This window comes from Gymnogyps californianus, chromosome 2 (assembly GCF_018139145.2).
Source record: "Gymnogyps californianus isolate 813 chromosome 2, ASM1813914v2, whole genome shotgun sequence".
Lineage (NCBI taxonomy): Eukaryota > Metazoa > Chordata > Aves > Accipitriformes > Cathartidae > Gymnogyps > Gymnogyps californianus.
The window spans coordinates 118,462,547-118,475,241 of record NC_059472.1 but is presented as its reverse complement, the minus strand read 5'-3'; the positions used below and the strand labels follow the sequence as shown (position 1 = coordinate 118,475,241).

The following is a 12,695-nucleotide window of genomic DNA, read 5'->3' as shown; positions in this document are numbered from 1 at the left end:
TCTGCCAGAAATATTTCTTTCTAAATTGCTAGCTCAACTATTTCCTGTCTTTTCCTTTCTCATCAAATAATTAACTTCAGATATAATCAATCAATTAGGAACCAATTCTTTTCAGTCGTACGCTAAGTCAGGAGAGTCGGGTTCATCTAAATGCAGTTCTTTCCTCATTGACCCTTCTATCTCTGCTGCCAACGAATCCTGTTAAAAATAAGCACAAAAGAAAAACAAATATCATAGTATTAATAGGTTGTCATTGCAGAAAATAATTAATTACTTACATAAAATAATTAATAACTAATAAGGTGTCATTCCAGAAAAAGAAAAGGTTTAAAAATGAAAGTTGACTGGAAAGCTGGAAGACTAATGAATGTATCTAAGTCACTGACAAATTACGGCTTAGCTTCACTCTTCCCTTTCACAACATTACCCACCCACCTACAAAAAAGACATGGTTCTTGGCATACAGCATTATATACTTCCCCCATAGGGTTAAAGGTGACAGGCTATCAATTTTCCACTGCTGGTCAGTAAGTTTTACTGCCTAAGTGCAGTTAAGTGCAGGGTCTAAGTGTCAAACATTCACAAATCCAAATGATCTTTGGTCCCGTGATTCAACATTTGAAAATCATTTTTATACAAAACACATAAACCTATCTCAGCACAAGCATACTTTTTGCAGCTTTCAACTGTACTTGTGCAAGTATAACTTGTATTATTAAACGTCTGCACTTTAAATTGGCCTGTGTTCAGCCTCAGAAGGGAACACAAAAAGGCAAGCTAAGTCTTTGTTGACAATTTACTTCTTGTGAGCACAAATATAATCTGAGTTCTTCCTCAGCAGTTAAGATGAGACATGGCTAAAGACAAGGAGGGCCAGATTCTGCTGCTTCATTACATTAACGTAACTCAAAAGAAACTTCACTGATATCATTGCCCTCAGAAGTAATGGAATTATTCTAGAGATACACAGGCAAGCAGAGCCAGGCACTGAAGTTACCTAGACATTCTTATCCACTCTTTTTTTCCTCATTTGGTTGAGGGTACTGCATATTCCCCATGCTTTAAATGTACAATGTCATAATCAAATAAAACTAGGTAAACAAAGTTGGTAACACCAGTGACACTGCCGTAATTGATGTTGCCATAATACATACTAGCAACAAATATTCTTTTAATGAATACTGAATTTTCAGTGATCTTAAAACAAGAATATATGTGTAACCTATTCAAGTACTGAAGAACTAGAATGTATATCGTAAGTGACTAGAAGGATGCCATGTCCAGAAACTATTGGTTATGTTATCAGGAAGTTACGTCTCCAAGGATATTGAAGAAAAACAGGAAGCTCCTACTGAAAATCAGCCAGCGCAGTACAGGAGATGCATAACAAAGATGCACAGAACTGTGTAACAACCTATTAATGCTACCCATGATTCACAGCATAAGCACAGCCAGCTGCAGGTTGTCTATAATACTGCACTAAAAACAAGTAACTACACAGCACCACTGTTGCAGAACCAGGTATGCAACACTGATCACTCAGGTATCCTTTAACACTATATAAATACACATTTCACCCATGCACATGTCTGGCCTAGCATCCTATCCCTGAAGCTGTAAGTCAGGTGCAAATACATTTCCTTTGATTGGTTGTTTTCTGGTGTGTGCAGGTTTTTTTCTTCAATCTGCTTACCATAGGGAAGAGACCGAGAGAGTGGTACCGACGTGATATGGCATTTGGCATAGTCTTGTTCCTAAGGTTTTTCAACTCTTCTTGAGCCTCATGAAGCATTTCCATGCACTCTGCATACTTGTCTTCCAGCTCTCGCAACTGTAACACATAGAAAACAGTCCAAGACCTTATGGGCTGCACTATCATCACAAAAAGCCTGCAAATTCTTTTAACACTGGTAAAGGATAATGTTGTAAGGAAGAATATTCCACTTTAAAGGATGAGAACTCCAACGAGTGAATATCATTGAAAGTCATTAATAACATGGATTAGTAATGGGAAGGCAGGGCACCACAATGCATGAAGGAACTGCTTGCTCCATTTCCTACCCTACGTATCTACATGAAGCCACTGTCAAGGATACAATACAGAGCTAAAAGTATCTTTAGTCTGATCAGGTTTAGTGCCTAATTACTGCCATGATGACCACAGTGGCAAACAGCATGGGAAAAGGACAAGACATTTCACAGTGTTCCAAAGGACTTAGGAATTTTAAAACCAAGAATTACATACATATATATACACACACATATAACCTCCAACAGCCTAAGACCATGCCTTATTTTTAGCTTGACTTTCTCAGGAAACACATCTTATGTAATCACTCTGTCTGCAGATGTCTGTGTACCCTCATAGTTTTTGAGTTCATCAGCCACTTCAGTCAAGTTTGGCAAAAGGGCAAAAGTCTGAAATACCACATTCCTACAAGTTTCACAAAAACAAGCTACTTGGCTTAGAAACAGAGATCCTGTTAATGTCTTTCCTAAGACAGGGATGGAGAGGCATGAGCTCTATCTTTGTGGAGCACCACACATACAAAAGGCCCATCAGCAGGAAAAGCCTCTATGGGCATTCCCACCTTCAACACCAAGTAGTCCAAGTACAAGACACATCCTAAGGGGATCAAGCTTTATTCATTCTATTTCATCCATTTTGTTCATGTGAATGTAGCACCCAGAAGACAGGCAGCAATCCTGGACTGCCTTCGGTTTATTCACTGAACAAATACAGTACGAATGAGCTCTTCCATGTTATCTCACTATTCAAAATAGGCTTAAACTACCAGCCTAGAGAGGTCTACCTCTAAAAGGGTTCCCATATAGCCCATAAGCCTCAGTTTTTCAAAATGTGTGACAGTTGAAGGAGGAGAGAACAGGAAGGAAAAGGTTTTGAACTCTACCAGGAACATAAATATTCCTTCATTCCATATACATCGGCAAAATTATTTAATACGTCTGATCCAGTTCAGAATAAAACTCTCATGGTAAAGTGAACAGCCATTGCCCTACTACTAAATTACTGTAATACTAAGTAATGTACTCACCTCTGCTGTGAGCTGTCTCTGGGCATCTTTAGCTGCTCCCAAATGCTGGACAAGTTCCTCATTTTCAACTGCACACTAAAATATGCCAAAATATGTTAGAAATACTGTGATGTTTTGTCCTGTGATGATGTTTGTATCCTATACTACAGGTAAGTAGGAAAATTCTAACTTTTCTCAAGACCCTCTCTGCAGCAATATTAGTCCACACATGGTAGTTTAAAAACGTTTAAAATGTTAACACAAGAACAGTCAGCATCAGTCTGCGCCCTGCTAAATGAACCTCCAAGACCCTAAACCAAACAAGTATGTGCCCACTGAAATACCTGCACTGACATTCTTGTCTTACCAAAGTCGTTGAGTGCAGAATTTCACTTCTAATATTTACAATAAATTTAACTATTGTATTTGATATATCACACATGCATCTTCTAATAAATCGATGCTTTCTAGTCAAGCATGCTAGATATTAAACATCAAACAAGGTCACCCAGATAAGGAGGATGGAAAATTCCCTTTAGGCTCTAGTATACAGAGGATTATAACTTGTCTTGCAGCTACAATAGTAGCAAATCACAACAGTAGTCTTGCAACTGGATTCCTTACAGCTTTTGCCTTTTTCTGCAGATCGACTATCTGAGAGAGAAGATGAGTAATTTCTTCTTGCTGCCGGGCAGCATCTTCGGTTTTCTTTGCTAACTCTTCAGAGATATTGGCAATCTGGATGTTTGCATCCCCTTTAAGATAAGTGACTACAATTAACATCACAAACTCAAAAGTAGAAAAGTAAGCAGAAAGATGTTCTTTTGAAATATCACTTGATTCAGCACAATCCAGCCCCAATACACCGCAAGGTATTTTTGAAAAACAACAGTAGGACACAAGAACAGAAAGACACAAAGTGCTCATGCTGCAAAGGAGATTGTACTTTCCCTTAACACTAACGTTTTCAATGCAAAACTATTTTGCAACTGACAAAGATTTAGCTTACAGCCAGAATTTTCTGCTGTGAAATTTCAGCCAGAAATTTTCTCCTCACTACCATTTATATAAGGAAAATAAGCACCACAGAAAAACATGACTGACTGATCTGACTCAGTTTTCTTTTTTTTTTTACTGAACTATCTCGAATGAGAAGTGAAAAGAAATAGGGACATACTTAGCTCTTTTACACAGTCATTGACAAGCTGTTGCTCTTTCTCTTCATAAGTAATTGTTTCAGTCTTCAGCTGGCAGGCCTATTTAAGAAATCCACATCAAATATGCTACATTAGCACGTTTGTTCTTTGTTAGTCTGCTGCTGCATTTCCATCTCCTTCAGAAAGACAAGCTTTTCTAATCACTCCTCCGGGAAGATGGTGAGAAACTAGAGTTTTTGCCTGCCCTCTCTCATGTTCTGGAAAAAGGGGCCAGGTGAATATTCAGCAGAGACAGTACTGTAAGGAGAAACTTGCATCATTGTCACCATATCCCCGCTAGATGTCACTTGCATGTTTTGCACTAAAAATAAAAAAAGCCCTTAACATACAAAAGATTAGTATGCAGAGCTTGATCTGGTCACCTGAACAAAGCTAGGTATCATCACAAACTAATTAAATGCTTAGTTTAAATAATTGAATTAAACATTCACGTATTTAAAAAACATTCAGATAGTATTTGAAAAGTTCTGCCACTGTAACCATATATCCCACATAAAACCTTAGTGCTGCCTCCTTCCCTGCTTTGTCTCTTCCACTCCGATTCTAGGAGTGCCAAGAGGAGTGTGGCTACACCCAGCTGGTTCTGTCTGGCACCACCTCGATGGACACCACCTCAATCTATTCCCAGTGCTGGGGGCATCCACAGACACCCACAGACTGCATCTGTACAGAACTGCGTAGCTCAGAGGTTTCAGATTTGGCTCCATCCTGTGCCTTGCTGGCACAGAATGCATCTCCGTGGAAGGGAAGCCAGTGCTACGTGCAGTTCTCCTATCAGCTCCTGATGCAGTGGTGCTCTCAGTTCTAACCCAACCTTCATTATTCTCAAACCATCTACTGCTCATCTTCCTTGCGCAACTTCTCAATGAAGCATACAGCACTCTCCATTACACAGTGTCTTGTCCCAAGATATGACACTACCTATTTGCAATGGGCCCTGCATTTGCAGTAGAAAACGGTAATGATATTTTTGAGCTAAGAAAAAATGTATGAAAACAGAGTATTTCTTCTGCTATACTCTGCTACATGTTTGCAAAATGGTGACATGCTCCCAGAGTTTAAAAGTTGCATGGAAAACAAAATTATTCATAGGATATTCAATTATGAAGTGTTATTTCTGACAGACAGGGAACAGTAAATACACTTTTAAAAACTGTGTTGTCTGTGAAACAAATAGAACATTATCAGGAATAAAAGGCAACAAAACCACATTCAACTTAAAATATTAACAGCCTGACTTGAAACACAAGTTGAAGATATTTAATGCAAATTTAGGCTAGCAATTTTTATTTTGACAAACACTGAATTTGTACCAGAGAAACCATGCCATCCTACAAACTTCAGATTTGCAGCTAAAGTCACCCATATCTACCAGGTCAGCCCTTTAAGACCTGTTTCAAAGTGCAGTGCTGGACTCCAAAACCTGCCCATGCTCCTGCACATTCTTTTGGCAAGGAAACTACTTTGCATGTAGCTTCATGTAGCTTCCATGTTTCCGTCTTTCCTTCATTTAGTAGGGTAAAGGATGGTGATTAAACAACTACAAAAATATCTGTGTCACATGTGGAATTACATACTCTTAATTAGACTTTCTCAACTTTTAATACATGCTTCTCAATACCTGTGTTGTGGCATTTAAATGAACAACTGTATTAAGCAAAATGCAAAGGGAGCAATTTCACCTCAGATCTAAGCACAACATTCTCCTCTTCAAGGTCCTTGAGTTTCTTTTGAAGAGAATCCAAATGAAAGTAGTTCTGGACAGAGGAGGAAGATTCATTCCTCTTCAGCCTTGTAACAAAAAAAACAGTTTTAACTCATTTTTACCTGTATTATGGCCAATCTCATAGAAGAACAGACTGAATAGAGGTCTCAAAACCAGCCAGAGCCACATGAAATACAGCTTGTTCATGCCAGTATGTTTGGGTAGCAATATATTTGCAGTGATTTTTAAGAGAACATTTTTTAAATTTATTTATTATTTCACACATTTCCTATGGAAAAGTTATTCAGCCAAGGCTATGAGAAAGGAAACCACCTTACTACAGGGAGTAACCCAATAGCTTCCTGATTTATGCTGCACATGCTTCACCAGAATGCAGCAATAACTCTGCAAGCAAGGGCAGACAGTCCCTCAGAGCCTGCGATGATGTTCAGTCAGCTAATTGCCTGGAACCCATGCTATAAGCCATGCTTTATTTCCTTCCCTCTGCTTGGAATTTTTCCATAGTGCCTTCAGGTCCTTCAAGCGCAAAGGTCACACATGTAGCATGTTCTAGCACAGCATGCAAAGGTACGTGGTGCAGTGGGGTACTGTAAGTGGGACCTGTGTCTGCCTCATCACCAGAGTGACCTAGTTCCTGTGAAAGTTACAACGCTGTGTCAGCAGCCTCCTTATGTACTCTCTCCTCCTGATTCTTGTTGGCACCCAGATAGCCAGCTGGTCCAACGCAAATCCTTCCAGCTGGTGTCATGCACCAAGATCAGAGTCCCATTTATAGTTCCAGCCGACACAAGGGATCATTTTACTACTTTTCAAAGCTATTAAATTGTCCAAACTACCCATGCTTAGTACCAGATGAAGGTTCAATGTTGTAGATTGATTAACTTACGGGGTGGAACAGATGGACTCTGGCTCACTTTCTTCAGCAGCACTGGTATAGAACTGGAGCAGCTCATCTTTCATGGAGAGCTCATGCCGCAACTGAGAAACCTGCACAAAGAAAGAGCTTGCAGATCAGTAAGTTGATTTTCCAGGCATATTCTTAAGTAAATCCGCTACAAATTAGCTAGTTATTAATCCTCCAAGCATCGTCTTCAGACTAAATCAAGAGGCCAAGACTAGAACGGATCAGAACCAGTTCCTTTATTTCTTAGAAAGAACGAAAAGTGTACCTTTTAAATTAGCCATTAAATGTTCTTTTTTAGAAGGTAAAAAATGCAATTATTCACTCCTATTAGATGTGTTTCTCTTTCACATTCTTTAAGATGAGCAATCCTGATTCAATATTGCATTAGTCTAGATTCTCATCCACAGAAATGGATATATTGCAATGATACTGCAAGAAATTAATGTGGCACAATCAAACCAAACATCACTTTTATCCATTTTATGTGATGACTGTCACCTTCTGGCTTGGATACAGACCTTGCAGGCCTCAGATACAGACATTTCTTCCTCTCCAAGAGACTTAAGATAGAATTACTAAAATGCTTGTGTAGTAAGGTTACATTTGGGACTCAATTGCCTGTTGAGCTGCAGAACACCACCATGCAGTGGTAGGCTGCCATTCTGAGGTTGCTGCAACAGTGGAGACGGCAGTCACTTTCTGGGTGTAGTTCGGGCTTTTGATGACTTCGAAACCTGAGCCTAGTAAAGTAGCATGTGGGAGTCCCATACTTAGTACATACATGTATCAAAAAGGAACAAAACATCAAAATCAGGTGGTTAAGATATCCTGTAATTGTGAGCTCCACAAACTTAACCTTGGTTAATTTATATTGCAATTCTCCAAGAAAAGGGTGAAAAGCCCAATTACACAGTAGCACTTGCACCACTTCACAGCTGCAATTTGAGACCCCAGTGGCAAGAGATTAGTTTTTATTTGCCTTGCATAGCTATAAATAGCACAACTTATCAGACAGATCTGTTCCCTTCCACTGCAAGACTTGGCCCTCAGTTTTCACTTTCCAATGCATAAATTGCAGAGCACATTTGTTTTTATTAGACTTCTGCTTTCTGAATTGTAGGCATATTTATATTTGTAGTTATGACTGGCAAAAAAACCCCAGAGAATATCAATAAAATAGATTTACACTGCATTTTCATCAAATAAAAAGAAGACTCAATGCAATAAAGCACTTAAACTGTGCAAAATTTTAAGCAAACAAGGTCATTTATTTTACTAAGGCTATTCTGTGTAATCAGATGTGCTAAGCTACCAAGTCCCCCTGAGACATGGGTTCTAAAATGCAAGGGGAAAAAAACCCAGCCAACCACATTTTAGAAAACCATGAAACAAAATCCTTGCATTAGTTTCAGGAGGCTCACTTTCCCCATTTCAGGAAGAGCTAAAAAGCTGAGCCAAAAATAACAATTTACTTCCCTCCAGCACATTAGGGCTCTGCTTCTTTAAGTAGAAAGGATTCAGATACTGTCAGTGGGTAGGGACTAGATCATCTCCAGCTTTTGCTACACTTTTTTCTCTATGAATTAAACAGACTGAGGATACTATTTTTACTGCCATTTCCAAGCATTCCAGTTCTCCAAAGGAGGGTGAACAGCCAGAAAGGGTGACGTTTTAATGGAACAGGACCAGAAGCAATAGACACAAACTGAAACACAGGAGGTTCCCCCTGAACATCAGCTACAACTTTTTTATTGTGAGGGTGACTGAGCACTGGCACAGGTTGCCCAGAGAGATGGTAGAGTCTCCATCCTTGGAGATATTCAAACACTGTCTCAACATGGTCCTCGGCAACCAGCTGTGGGTGGCCCTGCTTGAGAAGAGGGTGTGGACAAGATGACCTCCAGAGGTCACTTCCAACCTCAATCATGCTGTGAAATGTGAAAAAACCTCACTGCAGTAACTTCCAGCAACACTTCCCTTCAACATGGCATTCTGTGGTGTGTTGACCCTGGCTAGCAACTGAACACCCACCAGCCGAGCACATACTCTGCCCCACAACCCCCATAGGATGGAGAAGAGAATGAGAAACACAAAAGCAAGAAAAACTCATGGGCTGAGATAAAGACAGTTTAATAAGTGAAGCAAAGTTGCCCATGCAAGCAAAGCAAAATAAGGAATTTATTCACTATTTTCTATCAGCAGGCGGATGTTCAGCCACTTCCTGGAAAGCAGGGCCTTGGCACACACAATTGTTACTTGAAGACGAACACCATAATCATGAATGTGGCAGCTTCTTCCTCCTTTCCCTAAGCTTTTATTGTTGAGCATAACAACATAAGGTATAGAATATCCCTTTGTTCAGTTCAGGTCAGCTATCCCAGCTGTGCCCCCTCCCAACATCTCCCACAGATTTTGGGGGTGGGGGGGTGGGGAGGTGGCCCGCAGCAGGGCACAGGGAAGAGCCTTGTGCAAGCACTGCTCGGCAACAGCCAAAACACTGGTTGTTATCAACACCGCTTTAGTCACAAATCCAAAACACAGCACCATGTAGGCTGCCATGAAGAATATTAGCTCCATCTCAGCCAGATCCATACACATTTTTACATTGCAAAACACAGGATCTGTTTTACAAACAGAAAGGATCTCTTCTGTATTTTCACAAGCCACTGCAACGTGTACCCTTTGGAGCAAACACTACCACGCTACCCCCGCACAACTTATTGTTACCAAGCAATACAGACTCAGCCCTTGCCCCACATGGGACAAGGCCCATGAGCTGTCACCATGCTTGGTTCCCAGGACTTCATCTGTTCAGGCTCTAATTCACTCCACTGCCCTGAAAGCTTCACTCAGCTTCAGAACTATGTCATGAAATAGCTGCACCTATCTTAGAAATAATTTGAGGTAGAACATAGAAGGATTCTCACGTAGAGCACAACAGCTTAGAGACATAGGACCTAGCTTGCAGGGACAATCCTTACCGAATCACGAACAACTGTTTCAAGAGTCCAGCTGATTGTCTTCCTGATTGACAGCAACTAAATGCTTAACAGGTTGGAATTATTCACTTAAAATGAAGACACCCAGTTACACTGTATGTAAATAACATGCACGCTAGTACCAAGACAAAGAGCATTTCTACCTTTCCAACCAAAACCAATGTTTCCTTTTCTAAGCCACCATTCCAGATTGTAATTCAGCTTTTCCTTTCCTCTCACTTTACACAGAACAAAATCAAACCTGGACTTTAAAACCAGCTATCACCAAAACACAAACTCTGATATGTGACCTGTAACTAGAACAACAGGACTGAAGGGCTGTATTACTCAGATGTTACCACAGGTTTCAGGTGGTGTTATTTGAGGACTGACACTATGTTTGAAGTACTGCCTTTTTAGCTTCAGAAACACGACAAAATCTGAAGAGGAAAAAGAAGCGTAAACTGGGAAATTTAGAAAGATCAGGAGAAGCTAAAACCTAATGACCTACTCCTTTCCAAACACAGTTCACATTGTAACAGTTTACACTGCTTTGATACCAAGCTCTAATTTCAAAGAAGACAACATTAAACTGTAGGTAGCACCATCCCAGTGAAAAGGGACACATCTTGAGAATGGAGCTGCAGCGTTCTTCCTGAACATGGTAATACAACAGCAGGTAGACACACTGTACCTGGGTACTACATTTCTGCTGCTGAAAAGGTGGACACTCATCTCTGCAACCAAAACAATTTACAATTAAGAAAGTTTTCTCAGTATAACGTTTATGCTTCTAGTATGTATTTCTGAAACAGTAAGCTGAGACTAAAGTGTCTCTGCACGCAGTACAGTGCTTGCTTCAGTGCACTCACCTACTGTTCTCTAGTGCACTACAGGAAAAGTCTCAGTTCCATCAGTTTTTATTGAACATGATCACAGCCCCTTCCTAAATCTAAGCAGCACCTAACAATACAAACTCAAAAGACAAACCCAAGAATCTAATGCATTTTGCACAGGTCTATATTACCTTGACATGTACCTATGAACGTGGCATGTTACAAGGACACAGAAAAACTTGAGCTACTTAATGGGATGGCCAGAAGGTTTTGTCAGGACAAGTTTGGTAAGTCGAAGAGATGTAAAGCTAAATTATTCATGCCATCATACATATACCAATAAAACCTTAACTTTATACCACACACCAGAAAGATCTTGTCTATATATTACAGAAACCACAGATCCCCCAGACAAACCATTTTTAGGCTGTTTTTACAGAATTTAAAAAGCACCAAATAAATTCTCTTATCTCTCGCCCTTAGAGACAGTTGTCTTAGTTACCATTCTGTTCAAATATTCAAAATTCAGCATTAATGGAAAATCTGAAACCTACTAAAGACAGATTTTCAACATACAAAAGTGTCATGACTTTAAAGCCTGATGAGCTCTGCCTCAAAAGCATCAATTTCTGAAGGAGTCAAAATGAATGTGTGAAAGATGGGTGTTGATAGAACATATGGCCCAACATGTCAAGCCACCTGGTACGAAGCTTATTTCTGGTGGCACTTTTCCTAATGCTGCTCCTGAGTCCCTCTAAATAAAAATAGACCTGGACAGAGGCAGCCCATCCCTGTCCTCCACCTTCCTCAATCAAATCTTCCATTCTGGATGTATGGTATGAATGCACTGCCCTGCCCAGTCAGTATGCACGTGCCTAGTAAATGCCATATTGACGAATGCACAAATAAATTGGTCTGCCACATGATGGGACTTGGGCAGCAAGCAACAGCACTCCTCTGGGACAGAAGAGAACTAGTTTTCCTGGCCAAAAAGGGTAGGCCACACCAAAGGATATTATTTCTGTGTGTGTGCTCCACCACCATTTATCGCACATCTGAGATCCCTTCATCCATGCTTTATTCATCAGCCCATCTCTGATATAATTCAACACCTCACATGCCTGAGCAGTTTTATTAGGAGCCATTTTAAAAGTTTTGAATCCACTGTGGTTCATTGTTCTCCTGCTCGCTCTACAACCGTGAGACTTCTCTTTCTCTTGCTCAAAGCTACATACGGACGAGATTCACAAACCAAGGTCACTGTCAACATCTGCCCCTAGCTCAGTTAGTAAGTCAGAGTTTAGTGACACTTGTAGTTACGGATAAAGAGGTCTTTTAAAGCATCCTGTATGGTTCCATCCAAGATACATCTATCAAGAATCTGGCAGTACCTATAGCATCCAAATACCCATTCAGAGGAATACAGTAAGAAATAGCAACTGTATAAATATTAGATTAAAAATTCAATGGTATCTGGAAGACATAAGGTGTTACTTGAAACAATGTAAGTTTTCTGGTTTGTTTTATAGATCACAATGTGTGCACTTGTAGCCCAGAAAGCCAGCCATATCCTGGGCTGCATCAAAAGAAGCATGGCCCAGCAGGTCACGGGAGGTGGTTCTTCCCCTCTACTCCACTCTGGTGAGCGTCCAGCTCTGGAGTCCTCAGTACAGGAAAGACATGGACCTGCTTGAGCACGTCCAGAGGAGGGCCACAAAAATGATCAGAGGGATGGAACACCTCTCCTATGAAGAAAGGCTGAGACAGTTGGGGTTGTTCAGCCTGGAGAAGAGAAGGCTCTGGGAAGACCTTATTGCGGCCTTTCAGTACTTAAGGGGGCTTATAGGAAAGATGGGGACAGACTTTCTAGTAGGGCCTGTAGTGATAGGACAAAGATAACTGTTTTAAACTAAAGGATGGTAGATTCAGACTAGATATAAGGAAGAAATTTTTTATGGTGAGGGTGGTGAAACACTGGAACAGGTTGCCCAGAGAGGTA

General features: G+C 40.4%; 1 protein-coding gene across 4 annotated transcripts in view; it reads right to left on the bottom strand.

Annotated features, from left to right (window-relative positions):
• Positions 1 to 12,695, bottom strand: part of TRAK1 (trafficking kinesin protein 1) — a 141,632-nt gene that overhangs the window by 24,731 nt on the left and 104,206 nt on the right. For all 4 annotated transcript variants that reach the window (XM_050915794.1, XM_050915795.1, XM_050915796.1 and 1 more), the window contains 7 exons: positions 6,865 to 6,965; positions 5,935 to 6,043; positions 4,213 to 4,291; positions 3,660 to 3,790; positions 3,057 to 3,131; positions 1,694 to 1,831; positions 122 to 198 (listed from right to left, as the gene is read on the bottom strand). In XM_050915794.1, coding sequence (XP_050771751.1) covers positions 122 to 198; positions 1,694 to 1,831; positions 3,057 to 3,131; positions 3,660 to 3,790; positions 4,213 to 4,291; positions 5,935 to 6,043; positions 6,865 to 6,965 — 710 coding nt within the window. The remainder of the gene's footprint in view (positions 1 to 121; positions 199 to 1,693; positions 1,832 to 3,056; positions 3,132 to 3,659; positions 3,791 to 4,212; positions 4,292 to 5,934; positions 6,044 to 6,864; positions 6,966 to 12,695) is intronic.